Here is a 24723-nt window from a genome sequence, read left to right as displayed (position 1 = left end):
GCAGATTTTTCAGCAGAAACTTTGCAGGCCAGAAGGGAGTGGCATGATATATTCAAACTGCTGAAAGGAAAAAAAATTGCCAGCCAAAAATACTGTCCCTGGAAGTTTTCCCCATAATGGAAGGAGAGATAAAGAATTTTCCAGAAAAGCAAAAGCTGAAGGAGTTCATTACCACTAGAATGCCCTTACAAAATTTTTAAATGAACTTTTTTAAGCTGGAAAAAAAGGATGGTAACTAGTAACAGGAAAATATATAAAAGTATAAATTTCATTGGTAAAGGTAAATATATAGTAAAATTCAGAATACTCCAATGGTGTAATGGTGGTGGGTAAATCACTTATAATTTTAGTAGGAAGGTTAAATGAAAACAATTATTAAAACAACTATAACTAGAATAAATTGTCAATGAACACACAAGATAAAAAGATGTAGATAGTGACATCAAAATGTATGGAGGAGAGTATAATTGTAAAGCTTTATTCTACATTTGAAGTTAAGTTGTTATCAGCTTAAAATAGACTGTTATACATAGAAGATGTTTTATGTCAGCCTCATGGTAATCAAAACAAAAATCTATAGTAGATAAAAGAGAAAGAAGAAAAAGGAATCTAAGTATGTTATCACAGAAAATTATCAATTATTGAAGGAGAGTATAAAAGAATGAAGAATTACAAAAATGCCAGAAAGCAGTTAACAAAATGTTAACAGTAAGTCCATACTTATTACTTTAAAAGTAAATGGACTAAATTCTCCAATCAAAAGACATGGTGGTTGAATTGATTAAAAAAAAAAAAAAATCAAGACCCATCTATATGTTGCCTATGAGAGACTCACCTCTGTTTTAAGGATACACACAGAGTTAAAGTGAAGAAATAGAAAAAAAATATTGAATGTAATGGAAACAAAAAGAAATCACAAGTATGTGTACTTATATCAGGCAAAATATACTTTTGACCAAAGACTACAAAAGGCAAAACAATCACTACATGACAGTAAAAGCTGATTTTTTGAAAAGATAAACAAAAATTAAACCTTTTCTCTTACCCCCCCCCAAAAAAAAAAAAAAAAAGATTGAGGACTCAAAAAACTAATGACATAGGAGACATTACAACTGAGGTCATACAAATGTAAATGATTATAAGAGACTACCATGAAAAATTATACATCAACAATTTGGACAACCTAGAAGAAATAAATTCCTACCAAGGCTGAATCCTGAAGAAATGGAAAATCTGAATCGATTGTTTAAGAGTGAGGAGATTAAATCACTAATGAAAAACAAACAAACAAACACCCAAGAAAACTACCAACAAATGAAAGTCCAGCACCAGATGGTTTTTTTTTTTTTTGGTGAAACCTTCCAAACATTTAAAGAATAGTACTCCTTCTCAAACTCTCCCAAAACTTAGAAGAAAAGGGAACTCTTTCAAATTCATTTTACAATGTCAACATTACTCTGACCCCAAACTGGACAAGGACACTACAAGAAAATGAAATTACAGGGGGCAATATCCTTGATGAACATAAATGCAAATATTCTCAAAAAATACTAGCAAACTAGGGGCGCCTGGGTGGCGCAGTCGGTTAAGCGTCCGACTTCAGCCAGGTCACGATCTCGCGGTCCGGGAGTTCGAGCCCCGCGTCAGGCTCTGGGCTGATGGCTCAGAGCCTGGAGCCTGTTTCCGATTCTGTGTCTCCCTCTCTCTCTGCCCCTCCCCCGTTCATGCTCTGTCTCTCTCTGTCCCAAAAATAAATAAACGTTGAAAAAAAAAATTAAAAAAAAAAAATACTAGCAAACTAAATTTAACAGCACATGAAAAGGATCCTAACACAGTGATTAAGTGGGATTTATTCCAGGGATGCAAAGATGGCTTAACATCCACAAAAATCAGTCAATGTGATACACCACATGAAAAAATAAAGGGTAAAAACCACATGATCATTTCATTAGATGCAGAAGAAGGATTGACAAATTCCACCTCCATTTATGATAATAATTCTTAACCAAGGCTTTACATAATAAGCTGACAGTTAATGTCATATACAAGAGTGAAAAAGTGAATACTCCAAAAGCTTTCAGCTTTTCCTCTACAGTCAGGAGCAAGACACCACTACCACCACTTTTATTCAACTTGTATCAGACATTATAGCCAGAACAATTAGGTGAGAAAAAGAAACAAAAGTCATCCAAATTGGAAAGAAGTAAAATTCTATTTGCTGATGACCTGATTTTATATGTAGAAAACCCCATAGAATCCACTAAAAAAACTGTTAGAACTATAAACAAATTCAGTAAAGTTACAGGATGACACAATTTATAAAAGGCAGTTGTGATTATACACACTAACAATGAACTATTAAAGAGAAAATAAGGAAACAATCCCATTACAATTGCATCAAATTGCAAAATACTTAGGAATGAATTTAACCAAGGAAGTGAAAGATCTATACACTGAAACCTGTAAGACACTGATGAAAGAAATTGAAGGAGAAACAAATAAATGAAAAAATATCCTCCATTCACGGACTGGAAGAATTAATATTGTTGGCACATCCATAGCTATAGATTATCTATAGATAATCTAAAGCTATCTATAGATTCAATGCACTCTCTATCAAAATTCCAGTGGCTTTCTTCACAGAAATAGGGCAAATTCTTAAAATTTTAATGGAATCACAATAGGCCCCAAAGAAGCTAAAATAATCTTAAACAAGAATAACAAAGCTGGGGACAACACATTTCCTGATTTCAAAGCAAATTACAAAGCTTTCATAATTAAAAAAAATTTTTTTTAATGTTTTATTTATTTTTGAGACAGAGTGAGACAGAGCATGAACGGGGGAGGGTCAGAGAGAGAGGGAGACACAGAATCTGAAGCAGGCTCCAGGCTCTGAGCTGTCAGCACAGAGCCTGATGGGGGGCCTTGAACCCACAAACCGTGAGGTCATGACCTGAGCCGAAGTTGAATGCTTAACCGACTGAGCCACCCAGGCTCCCCAAAAGCTTTCATAATTAAATCAGTATGGTATTAACATAAAAACAAGCACATACATTAATGGAACTGAATAGAAAGCTCAGGCACAAACCTATTCATGTATGATCAATTAATTTATAACAAGGTACAATTTACCTTCAAAAATTGCTTCTAGGAAAACTGGACAGCTGCATGGAAAAGAATGGAAGCGAATCTCTGTCTTACAACATATGTAAAAATTAACTCAAAATGGATTAGACTTGAACCAGAGACCTGAAACCATAAAACTCCTAGAGGAAAATATAGGCGTTAAGCTCCTTGACATCGGTCTTGGCAATAATTTTTGGATTTGACACATAAGCAAAGGAAACAGAAGAAAAAAAAAAAAACAAATGGAACTACATCAAACTAAAAAAACTCTGCACAGCAAATGAAGCCACCTACAAAATGAAAGGCAACCTATGGAAAGGGAGAAAATATTTGTAAATCATATATCTCAATAGGGGTTAGACATTAAACATATAAAGATCTTATGCAACTCAAAAGCAAAAAACAAAAGCAAATAAGCAAAAACCAAACAATCTGATTTTGAAATATGCAGAGGATCTGAATAAACATTTATCCAAAGAAGACATACAAATGGTCAACAGGTTCATGAAAAGGAGTTCAACTTTAGTAATTATCAGAGAAATTCAAATTAAAATCATAGTAAGATATCACCTCACACCTATTAAAATGAGTATTATCAAAAGACGAGAGATAACAAGTATTGGTGAGGATGTGGAGAAAATGAAACCTTGCGCACTTTTGGTAGAAAAGTAAATTGGTGCAACCATTATGGAAAACAGTATAGAGGTTCCTCAAATAATTAAAAATAGAACTACCAGATGATCCAGCAATCCCACTTCTGTGTATATATTCAAGGGAAATAAAAACAGGCTATTAAAGAGGTTTCTGTATTCTTATGTTCATTTCAGCATTACTCACAATAGCCAAGATACGGAAACAACCTAAGTATCCATCAACAGATGAATAAAGATATGGTATATCAACAATGGAATATTACCATCAGTAATGGTAAAAAAGGAATCTTCTTATTTGTGGCAACATGGACAGAACTTGAAGGCATTATGCTAACTGAAATAATCCAGGCAGAGAAATATCGATACTGCATGGTACCACTTATATGTGAAATCTAAAAAAGAAAAAAAAAAGTCAAATTCATAGAAACAGATAGAAAAGTGGTTGCCGGGGTCTAAAATTTGGGGAACATAAAGAGAGTTTTAGTGAAGAATATAAACTTTTAACTATTGGGTAAATATTAATCTGATATTCTAATGTATAACTTGGTGACTACAACGCACATAACGTTGTATTGTATAAATGAAATTTACCAAGAGTAGAACTTAAATGTCCTCACCTAAATATGTGTGTGTGTGTGTGTGTGTGTGTGTGTGTGTGTGTGTGTATGGCATGCACGCATGGTCATTAATGTGTTAATCAGTTAGGTGGGAGGATTGCTTTCACAACATTCAAGGATATGTTGTTTTACTGTGCTTCTCTTGATTGCATGCCCTACCTACTTCTTTTTGGGGTACTTTTTGTTGTTTGATTTAATAAATTCAAGGTTTGTGAGAACCCTGGGTAGAGCAAAGTTTATTGATGCCGTTTTTCCAACAGAATTTGCTCATGTTGTGTTTTTTTTCATGTTTTTTTTTTCATAATTTTTACATTTGTTGCAGTGATCCATGGTCAATGATATTTGATGTTACCATTATAATAGCTTTAGGGCTCCACGGAGCATTCTCATGTAAGACAGTGAACTTGATAAATAAATGTATGTGTTCCGACTGCTCCACTGAGGAACAGCCCCTCCATCTCTCTCCCTCTCCTTGGGCCTCACTTGGGCCTGAGACACAGCAATATTGAAATTAGGCCAATTAATTAGGCCACAGTGGCCTCTAAGTGTTCAAATGAAAGGAAGTCACAAGTCTCTCACTTTAAATCAAAAGCTAGAAATGATTAAGCTCAGGGAGGAAGGCATGTTGTAAACTGAGATAAGCCTAAAAGAGACCTCTTGCACCAAACAGGTAACCAAGTTGTGACTGCAAAGGAAAAGTTCTTGGAGAAAATTAAAAGTGTTACTTCTGTGAACACATGAATGATTAAAGAAATAAAGCACAATAGCTTTATTGCTGCTATGGATAAAATTTTAGTGGTCTGGATAGAAGATCAAACCAGCCACAACATTCTCTTAAGTTAAAGCCTAATCCAGAGCAAGGCCCTAACTCTCTTCAATATATGAATGTTGCAAGAGGTGAGGAAGCTGCAGAAGTCTGAAGCTAGCAGAGGTTGGTTCATGATGTTTAAGGAAAGAAGCTATCTTCATAACACAAAAGTCAAGGTGAAGCAGCAAGTGCTGATGTAGAGGCTGAAGCAAGCTATCTAGTAGAACTGGCTAAGATGATTAATGTAGGTGGCTACATTAAACAATAGATTTTCAGTGTAGACAAAACAGCCGTCTGTTGGAAGAAGATGCCATTTAGGACTTCAGAGCTAGAAAAGAGAAGTCAATGCATGGCTTTAAGTTTCAAAGGACAGATTGATTCTCTTCTTAGGGACTAATGTAGCTGGTGACTAAGATGAATCCAATGCTCACTTACCATTCTGAAAATCCCAGGTCCCTTAAGAATTATGCTAGATCTACTTTGCCCGTCCTCTATAAATGGAACAACAAAGCCTGGATGACAGCTCATCTGTTTACAACATGGTTTACTTAATATTTTAAGCCTACCGTTGAGACTTATTGCTCAGAAAAAAAGATTCCTTTCAAAATATTACTGCTCACTCAAAATGTACCTGGTCACCCAAGAGCTCTGATGGAGATGTACAAAAAGATGAATGTTGTTTTCATGCCTGCTAACACAACATCCATTCTGCAGGCCACAGATCAGTAGTAATATTGACTTTCAGGTCTTAGTAGTTGAGAAATACATTTCATAAAGTCTGTAGCTGCCAGACAGCTATATTATTATATATAATTCCTCTGATGGATCTGGTCATGGTAAATTGAAAACCTTCTGGAAAGCATTCACCATTTTAGGTGCCATTAAGAACATTCATGATACATGGGAAGAGATCAAAATATCAACATGAACAGGAGTTTGGAAGAAGTTGATTCCAATCTGCATGGATGACTTTGAGGGGTTCAAGACTTCAGGGGAGGAAATAACTGCAGATGTAGTGGAAATAACAAGAGAACTAGAAGTGGAGCCTGAAGATGTGACTGAATTGCTGTAATCTCATGATAAACCATGAATGGATGAGGGGTTGCTTCTTACAAACGAGCAAAGAAAGCGGTCTTTTGAAATGGAATCTATCCCTGGTGAAGATGTGGAGACTGTTGAAATGACAACAAATAATTTAGAATATTTACATAAACTTACATGATAGAACAGCAGCAGGTTTTGAAAAGATTGATTCCAATTTTGAAAGAAGTTCTACTGTGGGTAAAATGCTATCAAAGAGAAATACATTCTACAGAGAAATCGTTCATGAAAGGTAGAGTCAATGTGTACAACTTCATTGTCTTATTTTAAGAAAATGCCGCAGCCATCACAAACTTTAGCAACTAAGACCCTGATCAGACAGCAGCCATCAACACTGAGGCAGGATCCTTCGCCAGCAAAAAGATTATGGACTAGCTGAAAGCTCAGATGATGGTTTGCATTTTTTAGCCATCAAATATCTTTAAATTTAGGGATGTATTTTTTTTAGACCTAATGCTATTGCACACTATATAGACTATGTAAAGTATACATTACTTTTATATATACTGGGAAACCAGTAATAGAAATGGATTTCATACAGCAATTTTTTCAGGTTCCTTAGTGTCTCAGGAATTTTTCATAGTATTGTTACACCAAAACAAATACCTAACAGTTCTGATTATTAAGTAGTTAGCTCCCAGCAACTTAATAAATATTCATATCATAACAACTTAGAGGCTATGTTTAAAAAGTACACAACAATTGGAAGGAAAAAAAAACTAATGTTTTTATTTCATTCTTAAATAACCACAATAACCTACTAATGGGATGTGCGTGCCTTCTAGGCTCTGCACAGATTCTGAAATTTTAGAGTCAGATTGGATACTGCCACCCTCATTTTTTGTTCCACATTGATTTTTTGCATATATTTACCTTTCATCACAACTGCCCTTAAATTCTGCAAAAAACTATGACCCATAAAAAGAAACATGGTACAATCTAATGTTGAAACTGTGAACTACCATAAGCTATCTGTCCAGTTTCTGACAGATGTTGAATATTACTATTTCTCTAAAATTTAAAAATATCCTGCAGTGCTGTGTGATACTTTGGCACATAGTTAAGGAGCCATGATTTTTGAAATCACTTTGAACAAAAACAGACACAAGGGAATCTATGTGATTCCATTTGCATATGATTATTGCAAAGATACAGGCATGTATTTTTTTTTCCAACTCTAAGGAGAAAAAACTAAGAACAAGATGTTAGCAACATTATTGATTCAAAAACCCAGCATCCAGGCCCCTAATTTTGCTATCTATATCCTATGTTAGGTCTCCCTTTCTAAACTTGGGGAAAAAAACAGATCTCAGCATAGTTTTAGAACTGGAAGAATCCTCAGTGATCATGTAGTCCACATTCCTCATTCTTACAAGGAAGAGCTGTAAGCCAAAAGACAAAGGATTGTCCTAGTTCACATTAGGGGGTAAATAGCAGATACGGGCTTTGACCCCATGTCTACAATATTTGTTCTGCATTGTCTCTTTGCCTTCCATGTTTATGAGGTTGTCTTTGCATCCTTCTAACACCCCATCAGAACCACTGCCCCTCATCTAAACCTCTGCTCAAAGACAATACTCAGTAAATGTCATTATGGAGACTGAAAAATGATGGACTGTCCTTTCAGAGAGGGTAGCCCCAAAGATCATTGCAGGTCTCTGACAGCCCATCCCAGGCCTAGTCTTTTAAAATAAACTTTACTAGTTGTTGGTTTTTCCCCATTATGAGGGTAATACATGCTCATTATAGCAGATATGGAAAATACTTCAAAGTAGAATAATAGCATCGATGTTTTACAACCCAGGAAAAACTCCTATTAATACATGGGTAGTTTTCTAGATTTTCCCCATGAATAGCTCATAAACACAGTTTTAATTTACCATATTACAAATATAATTTGGATTTCTACTTTAATATACAACTTTTATTTTTATTTTTCACTATGTCCCCCCTCACACCTGCCCCCTAACCATCAGTCTGTTATCTGTATCTAGAAGCTTATTTTTGTTTTGTTTAAATTTTACATATAAGAGAGATCATATGGCACTTCTTTCTCTGACTTATTTCACTTAGCGTAATGCCTACAAGGTCTACCCATGTTGTTAATGGCAAGATTTCATTTTTTTAATGGCTAAATAATATCTCATTGTATATATACACAATTTCTTTACCTATTCATCCATCAATGGATGCTTACATTTTTTCCCTTATTTTCTCTATTGTAAATTATGTTGCAAGGACCATAGAGGTACTTGAAAAGTCAAGGTAGCATTTTATTTCTTTGGATAAAAATTCAGAAGTGGGGGGCGCCTCGGTGGCGCAGTCGGTTAAGCGTCCGACTTCAGCCAGGTCACGATCTCGCGGTCTGTGAGTTCGAGCCCCGCGTCAGGCTCTGGGCTGATGGCTCAGAGCCTGGAGCCTGTTTCCAATTCTGTGTCTCCTTCTCTCTCTGCTCCTCCCCCGTTCATGCTCTGTCTCTCTCTGTCCCAAAAATAAATAAACGTTGAAAAAAAAAAATTCAGAAGTGGAATTGCTAGATCATTTGGTAGTTCTTTTTTTTAAAAATATTTTGAGGACCCTCCATACTGTTTTCCATTTACTTTTCTATCAATTGCATGGGGGTTCCCTTTTCTCCATATCCTTGTCAAAACTTGTAATTTGTCTTTTTGATAAAAGCCACTCTAACAGGTGTGAAGTATTATCTCACCCTGGCTGTGATTTGCATTTTCCTGATGATTAAGGATGTGGAGTATCTTTTTATGTACTGTTGTTCATCTGTATGTCTCTTCTTTGGAAAAATTTCTATTCAGACCTTCTGCACATTTTTAAATCAGAATTTTTTTTTTTTTGCTATTGAGTTGTATGAGCTTGTTATATAAATATTAGTCCCTTATGAGATATATAATTTGCAAATATTTTCTCCCATTCAGCAGGTTGTCTTTTCATTTTGTTAATGATTTCCTTTGTTGTGCAGAAGCTTTTTAGTTTGATGTAGCCCCCCCTTGTTTATTTTTTATTGTATTGCTTTTGCTTTTGGCATCAGCTTAAAAAAAATATATTTCCAAGACCTATGTCAAGGAACTTATGTGCCTATGTTTTCTTCCATTTAATCCATTTTGAGTTAATTTTTGTGAGTGGTAAGATAGTGGTCAAGTTTTATTTTGCATGCAGCTGTCCAGTTTTCCCAACATCATTTACTGAAGAGATTGTCCTGTCCTCATTGTATGCTTGTCTTTTTCATAAATTGACTATATATGCATGGGTTTATTTCTAGGCTCTCTAATGTGTCCCACTGATCTATCTATGTGTTTTAGGACAATACATTTTAATTACTCTAGCTTTTTAACACAGTTTGAAATCAGGAAGCATGATCCTCTAGCTTTGTTTTTGTTTCTCAAGACTGCTTTGGCTATTTGGATCTCTTGTGGTTCCAGACAATTCTAGGATTATTTGTTCTATTATTGTGAAAAAGGACACTGAGATGTTGATAGGGATTGCACTGAATATGTAGATTGCTTTGAGTAGTACAGAAATTTCAACAATATTGATTCTTACAATCCATGAGCATGGAATATCCATTTGTGTCATCTTTAATTTCTTTCATTAATGTCTTATAAATTCCATTATAGAGGTCTTTTACTTCCTTGTTTAAATTTATTCCTAGATATTTTCTTTTTGATGTAATTATAAGTAGAATTGAATAACAGATTTAATCCTTGGTATTAGAAATCAGAATGGTGGTTACATTTGTGAAGAGGAAGATAGGAATGATTGAGAAGGAGCACATCAGGACCTATTGGAAAGCTAAAAAAATTCAAAAAAAAATTTTAATCATGTGGTGGTTTCTTGAACTATATATAACTATATACACTCATGTGTTCATTTTGTTATAATTCATCAATCTATACTCAAGATTAGTCTACTGTTCTTGTGTGTGAGTTATAAATAAAAAAAAATTTAGCAAAGAAAAAATATTCTCAACAACAAAATACAGAAAATTATACGTTAGGGGTGAAGCCCCTTCTGTTGCCCAAGCCAAATTAAATACTTTTTCCTTTGTTTTCCTTTAGAGCATTCTCTACTATCCTACAATTATGTGCTAATTTGCTGGCATCTCTGGCTAGACTGTGAGCATCTGGAGGGTAGGGACATATCTCCTTTAGCTCTAATTTCCTAGTGCTTCAAACATGACAACATGCAAGGAAGTTAACTATTTTTAAACAAAAAAAAAATTAAATATAAATATACTAATAGACCAAGGAACACATGGGTTTCTTTTCTCTATCTTATCCAAATTCCCTGAGTAAAATTTGTATCACACTTCTGTGGCCTTTCTTTTAAAAATTCCTAATGTTTTAAAATATTCATTTGTAATCTCCAAAGAATATATATATATATATATTTTTTTTTTTTAATTTTTTTTTTCAACGTTTATTTATTTTTGGGACAGAGAGAGACAGAGCATGAACGGGGGAGGGGCAGAGAGAGAGGGAGACACAGAATCGGAAACAGGCTCCAGGCTCTGAGCCATCAGCCCAGAGCCTGACGCGGGGCTCGAACTTACGGACCGCGAGATCGTGACCTGGCTGAAGTCGGACGCTTAACCGACTGCGCCACCCAGGCGCCCCAAAGAATATATATTTTTAAAGGGAAGGGGACACACACACACTTTCTTTTAGGAATGTATTTATTTATCAGAGTTCTAATGTTACTCAAAGCATAGTTCATGAACCAGTGCCAATGTATGAACTGTTTATTAATGATTTAGAAGTTAAATACAGAAATTAATATGTGTTTAGAAATGGGTATGATTTGACTCTACTATATTATCTAAACGTGTAGTAAACTTGCCTTGCTATGACATGAACTATATACTAATCGTTCATGGTAGAAATAGTTATTGGAAATGAATTAAACCAAAAAAAGATCCTTTTTTTTCACATGTAATTTTAAAAGCTCTGTCATTGATAATAGAGCTAGAGAAGATCAACACCATTATTTTAGAAATAATGGGTAAACTGAGACCTAGATTTTTACCCAGTTCCTGACTACCAAGCCAGTGGTCTTTACAGTATCGTGCCACCTGCATTCCTTATATTAATGAGTTTCAAAGATAAAATCAGTATCATTTCTACCATTATTAGCAGTAATAGCTGCAGCTACTATAAATCCATATTCAATGTTTATAAGGTAGAACCACATGAAGTTGCTATTTAAAAATGCTTTTGGTTTATTTATATATTATGAGAGAGAGAGAGAGAAAGTAAGTGGGTAGGGGCAGAGAGAGAATCCCAAGCAAGCTCTGCACCATCAGTTCAGAGCCCGATGTGGGGCTCAATCTCACAAACTGTGAGATCATGACTTGAGCCAAAATCAAGAGTCATACATTTAACTGACTAAGCTACTTAGGTGCCCCTGAAATTGCTAGGTTTATAGGGAAAAAATGGTCAAGTGTCTGTAATTTCACATGGCTCAACTCATTTGAAATGCTAGGACCAATATCAAGTGTTTTTAAAGCCTTAAAGAGGCCACTGGAGCCAGACTACATAATGTCTGGTGAGCTAAGTTCTCTCTGGGGTCCATTCCCACATCCATAACTTGGAACTAATAACAGTACGTAGGCTCAGATTTATGGAGACCTAAATGATCCAAGTTCTGGGAATGACACCTGGCAGGTCATAAGTGCTCAGTGACTATTAGCCCTTATGATTATTTCCAACATTAATTCTCAGTACAGTCTTCTGAAGTAGGAACATTTTATTCTCAGTTAATAGATGTGGAGACCAGAGCTTAAAGAGATAGGGAGATAGTAACTTGAACCTTTCTTTGTCCCTCTGACTTCAAGCACATTCCCTGCAACTTACATAGTAATTTTCAATTAAGTGACAGCTGAATTGAGTCAAATAGTCCCACTGGGGTGTATCATCAGAATCGCCAATATTAGAGAGTATCTATCTTCCTGGACTCTTTAATAGCCAGTTACATAAAAGACAGTGCAAGCTATTGTACAGTCCGATTGAGAGAAACTATGTGCACCACTCTTTTGTTTTGTTTTTAGGTCTTCTGATTGATGAGAATGCTCTAAGCAATAAACAAGCTGATGATTACCGCCTCTGATTTCATAACATTTCAGCGTTGTAGTATATCCTTAAGTATTTCTTTCACCTGCTGAAGGACCCCCAAACTCCATCAGCACCATCCTCTGGAATGCTGAAAAGGGAAAACTCCATGTGGCACTTGCTAACTAGAACCTGTGCTGTTAAACTTGGTCAGCGTTTTGTACAAGACCAAAGAAACACTGTTGACTCTTTCTCCTTAAACAGAATATGCAGTCAAGCAATTCCCTTGAGGAGCAACAAGATCTGATTGAATTTTTCAGAATTTTCTATTATTCTATCAAGTTCACTTGACAGCAAAGGACAAGCTGCCTTTCAAATGCTGTAAGTGAACACATCAGCAATTCAGGAGGAAAAACGTGAGTTATTAAGTAGGAACAAGTCTCTCTGAATATATTTACACCAAGTCATGGAAACCACTGTCCTCAGAAACCTCTGTGACAATCTATTTTCTAGTCTCACTATTGCTTTAAGTTTGACAGATGATAATAAAATACAATGAAATTACCTTTGAGCTCTGAAATGTACATCAGCTCACACATTCCTCATGACTTGATTTTTATTTTTCCAACACAGCTCATTCACTTTAGATATTATTCCCAAGCACTCAAGGTCTTTATCTGGGTAATATAGCTACTTATGCCTATTTCATGTTTGCGTAAAGGCAGGGAATACCAATTTTATATGTTTATACACACACACACACAAAATATCCATGTATATACATATTAGTTAAGAGCTAGAAGGGGCTTTTGAGATCAAGTCTCCTTTTGTTGGCTTACAGATGAGGTCTCGGAAGCCCCAAAGGACATGGTATCCTGGAGGCTACACAGCTAACTGGCTTTCAGGTAAAGCTTGAGAAAATAAAATTATAGCAACTACCACTATATTCTTAGGATTATAGCCAGTATTTCCCATACATAAATTCTTTTTTCTTAATGTTGATTTTTGAGAGAGAGAGAGAGAGAGAGAGAGTGAGCATGAGTAGGGGAGGGGCAGAAAGAGAGGAAGACAGAATCTGAAGCAGGCTCCAGGCTCTGAGCTGTCAGCACAGAGCCCAGTAGGGGGCTCGCACCCACAAACCACGAGATTGTGACCTGAGCTGAAGTCAGATGCTCAACCAACTGAGCCACCCAGGCACCCCACCCATACATAAATTCTTACACCATTTCTATTTCGTTAGTACCATCATTCTCATTTGACAGATGAGAAAACTGAGGCTAGGAAAACTAGTATAGTCAATAAATGCCACAAAATAGAATTAAGATGTTGATGAGGCATACTAGATTCTCTCTACTGTGCTGGCATTTCTCTGAATGCATTCACTTGTGCATCACTGATTTTTGCCATATCCACACATCAACTGTATTGTTTTCTTAACCTTTTCTTTAAATTGAACATTAACATTAAATAAAAAACCTTTTTATCACCAATTAAATATAAAACAATGTGTCATAAATTGAAGATATTAATAAAAGTAAAAATAAAGAAATGAAAATATCACTAAATTCTAGCTACACTCTGCCTCTCCCTAAAGGCACAGGATTTGCATCCTACTGTCTTTGTTGGAAAAGAAGATTAGCCACAGTTAGGGTATGAGAGGCTTATAAACGTCAAACCAAGACTTAAAAGTTCAAACAATCAAGGCAGGAAAACTTTCACGATGTGATTCGGCTGTTAGTTGCCACACGGGAAGTCATCATTGTCTGATGTTGGATCATTCTGAGTCCTGCCCTGGTACCTCCTTGTCACATGAAACACTGCAGCACATGGGCAAATTCTCCAGGTTATAATTTTCTAACTCTAGTACGCATCAGAATCACCTGGAAGTTTGTTAAAAACAGATTTTTTTAATCTTCCCCAGGGTATGACTCAGCATGTCTACAGTTAAGCCCAAGAATTTGCATTTCTAACAAGTTCCTAAGTAAAGCTGATGCAGCTGGCCCAGGAACCACATTTCCAGAACCAGTGCTCTGGGTCACACTTGAGGAGGAGGATTTTGATAACATATGGTGGCATGTGTGTGAACATGTCACGATTAAGCTTGCTGGTGATTGCAGAGATTTGGGATTTTTATTTCAAGAAGCAGAAGAGACAAACACTCAATGTATTCTTGGGGTCCTGTGTTGTTTCTTCAATCTGGTGACTTAAGATTGATACTACACCACAACAGAGCCGCCTGCAACAACCTTGGATGAGAGATAAGAAGCACCTCCTTCTTGAGGCACCTGGGTAGATTAGTTGGTTAAGCCTCAGACTCTTGGTATCAGCTCAGGTCATGATCTCACAGTTCATGAGACCAAGTCCCACATCGGGCTCCTTGCTGACAGTATTGAGCCTGCTATTCTCTGTTTCTCTGCCCTCCCACACATGTGTGTGCTCTCTTTCTCTCAAAAATGTACTTTCTCATCGGTAATATAGCTTATTCATAGGCTGCTAACTACCTGCAAGGCTCTCTGCATTGGTGGCAGCAGCTGGTGGTCATTAATACCAAAAACAGAAAATGAGATTCTCTTTCTTTCCTCTAACATTAAAGAACATTTAAAAAATGCCATGACACTCTTAAATACATATATGTGTGTGTGTGTGTGTGTGTGTGTGTGTGTGTCTTCCCCTACAGGAAAAAAAATGCCATTACAGTTAACATTTTCTGATATGGTTCCAATTATAGTAATAATAATTGTTAAGGGCCTTCTATACATGTCATTGTATGTACCAGGTAATTACACAGAAACGCTTCCTTTTTCAGTGTTAGGATGTGAAATTTAACTTGTCTGAGATCAATTACTAAGAAGTAGATCAGAGATTCAATTTCAAGTTCAATTCCAATGCTTATTTCTTTTCTAAGCCACACCACTGCTATTGTTACTACCCAATTATCAAGCTCTTCATAGAAGCATATTTTATATGGACCTAAAAGATAAGAAGGAGAAAACATTCCATAAGCTTAAATTTTTCAGAAAGAAATTTTAAAATGATGTCACTAGAACAGGAGAAATCAGTGCTATTTAATCAGCAATGAAGACAGAGCTCAATGGGTTCAAATCAGGATTTAAGAATGTCTGGCTAAATTTTGCATTTAGAAGAATGGGTAAGTGGATAGAATGAATCTCAGAAATCTCAACAGGAAGGAGATTTTTATTCCCTCCTGATATGGCAAAGGCCATTAGGAGAACCAGTGTGGTAGAAGAGAGAACAATGGATTGGGAGCCATGAGCCTTGGATTCCGGTCATTACTTTGTCTCAGTAACTGAGACTTCATTCCTCTCAGGTCATGGTTTCACCATCTGTATACCAGGCAGCAGGGCTAAGCTCCCTTCCTGGCTAGCTCTGCCTTTGAGAATGGCAGATTCCTTCAACTGTATTTATTAGCACCATATGCCTCAAAATGATAATGCCCATCCTTCAATATAAGGAGACTATGGTTTGACTGCAAACTCAGCATGTGGTTTTCAACCTTCAGTCTCTCAAGAGCCTATTTATCCACCCATATGTGAGATTATCCTGCTATATTATTTTTTAATGTTTGAGAGGGAGGGCAGGAGGGAGGGAGGGAGGGCAGGAGGGAAGGAGGGAGAGAGAGAGGGGGACAGAGGATCCAAAGTGGGTTCTATACCGATGGCAGAGAGCCCAATGCAGGGCTTAAACTCATGAACCCTGAAATCATGACCCAAGTCAAAGTCAGGTGCTTCATTGACTGAGCTACCCAGGAGCCCCCCTGATATATTCTTTGGGAAATACGTGGTGACAATTGGAGGAGAGATCTTGAACTCTTCATTGTAGAAATACAACTGAAATCCATATAAATAGAATTTAAGAAATGAACTATCAGATCAAATTTTAAAAAGTCATCAATGGCAATGAAATGACAAATTCAGTAAGTGTTATTAGGCGTAATTATAGTAACATCTAGAAAGAAAACAACATCTGTGATTTGCTTGATTAATGGCTTAACAGAATAGTGCATCTGTTAATGGAATAAACTCCTAGCACTGTTGACTATATGTTTGCAAGATCTGGAAACAGAGAAAGGATTATGGGAAATGAGCAGAACAGACTGCAGATTGGCTATTGGAGGTCCAGTTCTTCCCCAGAATTTCAATTCCCCTTTAGCTATCTTGACCAGAGTTGTGTAGCAATTTAAGAAGACAAATGAATTCCACCAGGTATATGAACTTCTGCAGGCTAACCAACTAGCTGCTCAGAGTGATTAAAAATTATTTACTTTTCATCTGTGGTGGGAGATGTTTTACACCATGCCACAGTAGGATTACACTGAAGGTGCTCATCACAGACTGCATGCATGGGGCTTTTTTTCTGGCTTGAGTAGTTAATACTCAGGGAGTGAAAATATTTTTCCTTAAGCATGAGTTTTCTCCTTTGAACTCAAAGTAGAACCAAAATTCCAACCTATAGCTGAAACCCACTGCAATGAGCCAGCTTCGGAGTTTATCAAAATGAAATTAGAAAGGCATGTAATAATCTCATGCTCTTCTTCAAAGCTGTAGTTTCTTTCTGCTTTGAGAACACAACACTAACTCTGCTTCCTCAAGGCTGCACGGGATGAATGCAAAATATATTATGTATCATAAAACGTATGCAGGTACATTCAGGCAGCAACCTCTTGCATAAGGAAGAAGCATTTGCCATCAGCTTATCCTAATGAAATCAATGAAAGAAAAACCCAACATTCTGTGACAAAAGGAATGTGGATCTTGTACCCAGTAAGCCAAATGACATTTTAAGTGCAGCATGAAGAAAAGTAGGTATTTCCTGGGCCTGATTCAAAATTTAGGATTAGTGATTATAGGAGGCAATCATTTCCCCATAATAAGGGAAGGGCCAGGTGGCTTGTACTTACCCCGGCAAAGCTGGCTTCCCTCCTGAGCAGGCTCCATTAGAAGCTATGGAAAACAGAACTTGAAAGTGGCACTATTTCTCTTGTACGGCTTGGCTAAAATATCATTTATCTTTCCTGTGGCATCTTTCATTTCTCTGATTTTATCAGATGGCATCAAGACAAGGTATTAAGCTAACACTCTCTTGGTGTTAAACTCCAAGAAGATGGCCTGGCAAGAAACAACTGTGGCCCGTAAAGGAAGTGGGAAAAATAAGCCACCTCACAAGGGCCACGAGGGAGAGAGAATAGCAGGACTGTGAGTGTGGGCCCTAGTCCCAGAACAGTGAAGGCAGTGTTCTTGGCTCGGCTGCGCATTTACACAGCACCATCACTGTTAGACATGGGTCTTGCATAAATTTCTACTTTCTGCGAATCAATGAGCCAGCAATATAAAAATTCATAAGCGATCTTATTCTCTATACCTGTTACAAGAATGACTTTGTCCATTTACCATTTGCAATGCATGTAATTAAGTGTGAGACAATTATAACCTTGTAGTTCTCCTTGGGGGCCTGGAAACATAATTCAGTTGCTGGGTTTCAAGGGCACTTAAACAAAAGACTCTCTGCATTGACTTTTATATGCGTGCTGGTGATGAATTCACCCTCAAAGCCTCAGAAGTCTCGTTTCGCAGTGGTCTAGTTCTTATTGATTACTATTTGATTATACAAAATAAGGAAAGTGGGACCAATATATTATACTTATAGATTATGTGAATGCTTCAGATATTCAGAAAATCAGACTTATTTATGGGCTTATGAGAGTGCCAATTCATACCCTAAAGGAAATTTTCATGTATAATCTTTTTTACTGAGTTGCCTATAATTCTACTAATTGGGGTAAATGTCACAAACCAGTTGCTATATTTATGGATAGTTATGGGTGAGTCCATAAACAAAAAAGAAACTAGAGCAAGCAACAAGCCTATTCTGACGGTAGCAAAAGGGGAATATTACCAAGCTTAGGAATTAGACGAGGTGAGAAAAAGTGAAGATAATGTCTAACTTCATGAATATCTTTCCATAGGATCTTGGTTGGTTGCTAGGGTAATTGTGAACTTATGTGTACTGTTGGATTCTATCAGACTACTAAGAAGAAACGTGGACATAAAAACATTTAAGAAGGAATGAAACACCCACACATCTAAAATCGGAATAGCTGCAACTGTAAGATACAAGTTGGGAATTTTTAAGAACATGAAATTTGCCTAACACTTTAGATAGTCTAGAACTTTTTAAAAGGCACTTGGCATTCCACAGTTTTCCATCTGCTGAAAGAAAAGAATGCTTTGCAAGCCCTCTTTCTTTCCTCTTAGAGTCTCATGGTTTCTCGTCACAAGTGTGACCTAGAATCACAGATTTGGTTAATCACAAAGTGTTAGCACCAGAAGGTAATTAGAAGTCGTTTAGTGCTGCTTCCTCGTGCTGTGGGTAAGGACACTGAAGTTTACAGAAGTTAAATGTGCCTAAGGCCACACAGGAAATTAGTGGCAGAGACGGAACTAAAAACCATATCTCCTTACTTCTACAACCAGTGCTCTTTCTTCTCAGAGTGAGAGAGAGAGGCGGGGGTGGGGGGAGAAAAGGGGGAGAGAGACATACCATTTTGAGATGAGAGAGTCATGCTAATAAATACACAGTGCTCAAAGCATAGGTTTGCTTTCTAAGCTGCTTAGAAATTTAAATACTAACAGGCATGTGGCAAGTTATTTATATCATGAAGTTGGAATTAAATGCCACTTTCTGGCTAATTAGAACCCTAATAACAAATAATAGATAAAAGATGCTATGTTCTGTTTTGGTTAGGCCATGTTTCTTTTGCCTGGCTGCTAGAATTCTCTAATAAATCACGTTAAAGGATGACACATCGCAGACCTTTATATAATTCCCCTTTCCAGCAGTCAGCTTCTCTACACTTAAGCAAATTCAGCATTTTATATATATTTGCATTTCTCATTGATTGTATCATGCTTTTCATTTATGATTTTTAGACAGTTTGTCATGTTTAGCCTTTCTGTTGTTGCCCAAACTTGCCAATTAAAGAAGTAACTGTTGACAGAGGGGTTTTTTTGTCCCATCTCACATCACCAGTACCATATGACTAGAATGAATTTTATAAACTCAAGACCAGTTATTTACTACAAGCTGTGAAAATTTTACTAGTAATTGTTATAACTGTTATTGACCAATTTATGCTGAACACTCTATTAAGCACTCTACATAATAACTCATTTAAATTCCTCAGCAACCTTAGTAAATTGATATAACTATTTTAATAATAATAACAAAAAAACAAGACTACTGGGGTACCTGGGTGGCTCAGTTGGTTAAGCCAACTGTTGATTTCAGCTCAGGTCATGATCTCATAGTCGTGAGATCAAGCCCCACATTGGGGGCTTTTCCATGACTTTCTCAGGCTGGGCATGGAGGTTAAGATTCTCCCCCCTCTCCCTCTGCCCTGCGCTCTTTCAAAACCAACCCAACCCAACCCAACCCAGGGTTATCAAATTCTTCAAACCAACTGAAATAGAAAAAGTCGTAAGGAAAAATCTTATGGTTACTTTGATAAATTAAGACATTAGATAAACATTGACTTTAGTCATAAGAAAGGCAAGAGTCTACACTAAGTGAATAAGCAAAATAACGTTTTAAGCATTTGGAACATAAAGTAGCTTAAAACATTTTAAGTGGCTAACCAGCTGTAAGCATTGCTATGAGATTAATAAACAAGAGTTGGAAGAAGTTTTAAGCAAGTAAAAATATGAGGAGGAATTGGTAACATGAGACATTAGCCATAAAACTAGTTCCTTCAGGACTGAAGCAAAGGGATGGACAGCAGCACAGTTGTCCAGGGCATCAAACATGTCTGCAAATGTAACATGATCAAACATTTCATTAACCAGAACTCAGAGTACAGGGAAAGCAGGCTGAGAAAAGATGAGAGATCCCCAAGGGGCATGCATGAATACTTCTAGACCAGTGGTCCTCAACAAGGGCTGCTGGTGTTTCTTGGAAGCATTTGGCAATATCTGGAAACATTTTTGCCAAATTGCTTGGGGGCACTACTGGCCTCTGGTAGATAGAGCCCAGGGATGCCGCTAAACATTCTACATTGCACAGGATAGCCTCCTACAACAGAGAATTATTTGCCCCAAAATGTCAGTTGTGCTGAGGTTAAGAAATCTTGTCTTAGAGGTTTTCTGAATTCTCAAGGCAATGCATTAAGATAATGGCAGGACTGATTTATTGAGTGAACAAATTGAGTTTGGGGAGTCTTGTCTACCTCTTCCCCCACCTGAGCTTGGTTCTTTTTCCAGATGTTAAACAACCTTTTAAAGATGAGCGATTTGAAGGAGTGTGAAGTCTCAGTCTTGGCCTCTACCAATTAATTTTATTTCTGAAGTAATTTTAGAAAACAAAGACAAAATAATGATGAGAAGCCTTTATACTAAGTAATGTTAAGGGGGTAGGGACAGGCTCAGGTGGAAAAAAAACAGACTACCTTAGGGAAGGGTATATTCTTGGTCCTCTACACCAAGTAATTCATGTCATATCTGGTGTTCCTAAACCAGATGTTACAGAATGGTAACCATCTACAGAAGTATTTTGTTTGGCCTACGCAGACCTAAATTTTATATTAGCCGGCAGCATTTAAACATTGGACATTTCTCATAATAATGTAGATTCTTTTTTTGTGGAAGAAGTTAAAGAACTGACAATGCTGGATACACATTCCCACTAGTCAAGAGTTGGCCATTGCCGAATAATGGCCAGCCATTTTGGACAGGGCACGAATATGCCCATTCCTCACATGAACAGCTTCAGTAGGTTATGTTACCTGCTGTATTCCGGCAGCAATCTTAGTTTGCAACTTCTGTCTTAAAAGATTATATTTATACTCCTTTTACTTCACTCTTCAGGGTAACATTATATAACAAACTGTTTGGAATGTGTTATGCAGCTCTTCCTGGATAAATTTTCATCCAATGAATCCTGCACCATCTTTTGGCCATTTTTTTCCCCCAAAAACACAATTTTGGCTTTTCCAGGACTTTCTTTCCTCCAATTTTTTTTTAGGGGGCGGGGCTAATCAAAAGGTGACTAAATGGCAGAGAATAACTTGACATTTACCCACTGGAATAGAAATTCACCACACGTCCCAAGGCTACACACTTTGCTAGCTTAATAATTTTTACTCTATAAAACACAAATAAAAAAAAACCCAGAATAAATATTTTGACCATGGTGTGTAAGGAAATGGCAAGGATAACTTACTGGGATCTACAGAAACTAAGTTTTAGAATAAAGTATTGAATATTGATGTTGAAAATGTTTATAGCCAAAATTCATACAGGTATTTTATAGCATTAGATTAAGTCAGTAGGAGGTCACAAAGGATGTTGTGATTCTTTGAATAACAATTTGTTTGAATCAATGCATTAGGAGGAATAGATTAGTTTTTAAATTCATAAAGTAAGGCCAAGTTTTTACACTATTTCATGATGTGCAAGAGAAGATATTTACAATGATTTATTATAAATATAAGGATAAATACTGAGGTGTTTGTTTTATTGATAAGAGTAAGGTTATATAATAATTCCATTTGTTTAGAATTATGGTTCTCAAACTCTTTAGAATTAGGGTTCCTTGACACTCTTAAAAATTATTTAGAATCCAATGAGTTTTTGCTTATGTGTGTTGAACTAATCTATATTTACTATATTAGAAACTTAAATCAGAAATTAAAAAGTTATACATTTCTTTAAAAATAATATATTCATTACATGTTAACATACATTTTTCCAAAAAATAACTATTCTCTAAAACAAAAAAATTAGTGAGAAAAAATTTTAAATCTGTTTAGTATATGAATAGAAGACAATTAAATTCTCATACCTGCTTATGCATTTGATCTGTCTTGCTATGAAGAATAATCCAGCCTCCTACCTAGTTGGAAAAGGAAGACTAGTTGCAATTTGGGGGACTGTGATGTTAGTTTTATGTGTCTATATGCAAGACTACAATCCCTAGTCAATCAAACACTAGTCTAGGCATTGCTAAGAGATTTTGTAGACATAATTAAAGTCCATAATCAGTTGATTTTAAATAGAAGAGCCTATCCTAGATAACCTGGGTGGGTCTCATTTGATCAGTTGAAAGGCCTTAGAAAAAAATGTTGTCTCTACTCTGAAGAAGAAATTCCATCTATAGATAGCAGCTTCAGCCTATGCTTGAGAATTCCAGCTGGCCTGACTGATGGTCTGTCCTATGAATGTCACACTTGCCTACCCAGCCCAATAATCATGGAAGCCAACCCTCTGGAGTAAATCTCTTAATATGTATCTCTTATTGGTGTAGTTTCTCCAATTGAACTCTAATACACAGAGACTTTGAGATTAGTGGTATAGGATATACTTTACAAAGACTTCCATGTCACTAATTAGCTTAACATAATAATTCTATGGAGTCAGTAAGGCAAAAACCATCACTTCTATCCTCAGAGAGGATATTTATCAGATGGTATGGATCTTTCAAGTGGCTTTTAGTCTTGATCCTTAAATTCCTGGTTTCTATGCCAGTGCACTTTACCTTTCAGCACAATAACCTTCTATATATTTGGAAATATACTTGCAGATATAGACATTCATATTATTTAATACACACGTCACAAAGAAAATCCTTAAAAATGGGGCAGGACACAAAACCTGTATCTAGGTATGAGTGGAAGTGATGCAAATGAAACACAGGGTTTTATTTGTGCTTAAGGAGCTTATAATTTACCTGGGAAAAATAAGATTCTTTATCCCTGAAGATATGAGATGGGGTTTAATAAAGTGATTAGGACTCTGACTCTTTATTAATACTTTTTTGAGTACTAGGCAATGCGATACAGTCATTTTCATCCTTTTCAGCTGCTTCTGGTGCAATTGATGTCCCCTCCATATCTGATGACCCCTCTAGTGTGTGAGTTTATGGGAGACAGTGATAATGACCAATCAGCAGGTACATAATACTAACAACCTGTTCACTGAATGACTAAGGAAGCAGAGAATGGATGCAAAACAAAGGTGAGAAGGAAGAGCCAAAGTGGAAAAATTGGGAGAAATGGAAAACCAAAGAACTGGAAGATAGAATATGACTTTAAGATAATGAAATGAAAACTGGACTGAAGAAGGTGTGTGTTAAAAAGTAACAAGAGGTTTAGCAGAACAAATGAAGGGTTCCCATTTTATGAAAGAGACTGGCCAAGAAGAGTGTTTTATTAGTATGAGGAGGCAGAATAGGATCATGGCTCAGTGTATGAACTTTAGTCAGACAGATCTGAGTTTGGGTACTAGTTCCATCATGTACTAGCTATGTCATCTTGGATAAATAACCTGACGTCTTTGGACCTCAGTTTCCACAAATGTGAACTTTCAGAGTTATTATGAAAATTAAATGAGAAAATTTATATAAAGTACATCAAATAATGCCTAGCATAGAGTAAATCCATTAAGTATTGACTCTCATAATTATTGTTATTACTATTATTATTAATTCTAGAAGCAACAAGGAGCCAATAGGAGATGTTTAATTGGGATGGTGATATGGGGACACTTGTTAGCTTGGAAAATATGTCTGATTTTAGTTAGAATAAATCATCAAGGTAAAATACTGGAGCCAGAGCAATCAGGAAGTTACCTCAATAGTCCAAGCACAAAAGAGTGACAGGCAAGGTACAACCTAGCCCAAGACTCCTCCCACTGGATCATCACATACACTATAGATTTGACATCGTTGGTTTATTCTAAATAGGAGCATATACTATTTATGTATAATTGGTAAATGGGAAACACTACAAATTTTTGTAAACGTTTAATTTAAGCACATCATTTATCAGATTTAGGGGAGAATTTTAGAAGATGAAAATTGCAACTTTTATTTTATTTTTATTTTTTTAAAGTTTTATTTATTACTTATTTTGAGAGAGTGAGAGCAAATGGGGAAGGGGCAGAGAGAGAATCCCAAGCAGCCTCTGCACAGTCAGCACAAAGCCCGATGTGAGGCTCTGAAAGTTGCAACTTTAGAGAGTATCAAATGCCCTGACATAGCAATTGGGCTTCCTAATTCTCTCTGCTTATATAGAAAATTTACTAGAGGTTCCTAGAAAATTAATCACTAAGGAGGTGCCAGTCCAGGATTAAAAACAAACAAACAAAAAACCTGTATAAAGCACATAAATATCTATGTATGTCTAGGATTATATAAGAGTTATATGTGGTTGCCTCAGTCGGTTAAGTGTCCGACTTCAGCTCAGGTCATGATCGCGTGGTATGTGAGTTTGAGTCCCACCTGGGGCTCTGTGCTGACAGCTCAGAGCCTGGAGCCTGCCTCAGATTCTGTGTCTCCCCCTCTCTCTGCCC

General features: G+C 36.5%; 1 protein-coding gene across 2 annotated transcripts in view; it reads right to left on the bottom strand.

Annotated features, from left to right (window-relative positions):
* Positions 1-17975, bottom strand: part of ATP10B (ATPase phospholipid transporting 10B (putative)) — a 257027-nt gene extending 239052 nt beyond the window's left edge. The window contains exon 1 of one of the 2 annotated variants that reach the window (XM_045502834.1): positions 17283-17975. In XM_045502834.1, the coding sequence (XP_045358790.1) occupies positions 17283-17319 (37 nt within the window). In that variant the 5' untranslated portion in view covers positions 17320-17975. The remainder of the gene's footprint in view (positions 1-17282) is intronic. The other variant, XM_045502817.1, reaches the window with a different exon arrangement.
* Between the last annotated feature and the right edge of the window lie 6748 nt (positions 17976-24723).

The sequence above is a fragment of the Leopardus geoffroyi genome, chromosome A1 (assembly GCF_018350155.1).
Source record: "Leopardus geoffroyi isolate Oge1 chromosome A1, O.geoffroyi_Oge1_pat1.0, whole genome shotgun sequence".
NCBI lineage: Eukaryota > Metazoa > Chordata > Mammalia > Carnivora > Felidae > Leopardus > Leopardus geoffroyi.
Note: the sequence above shows the minus strand (reverse complement) of the source record. Positions and strands in the feature narration are given on the sequence as shown.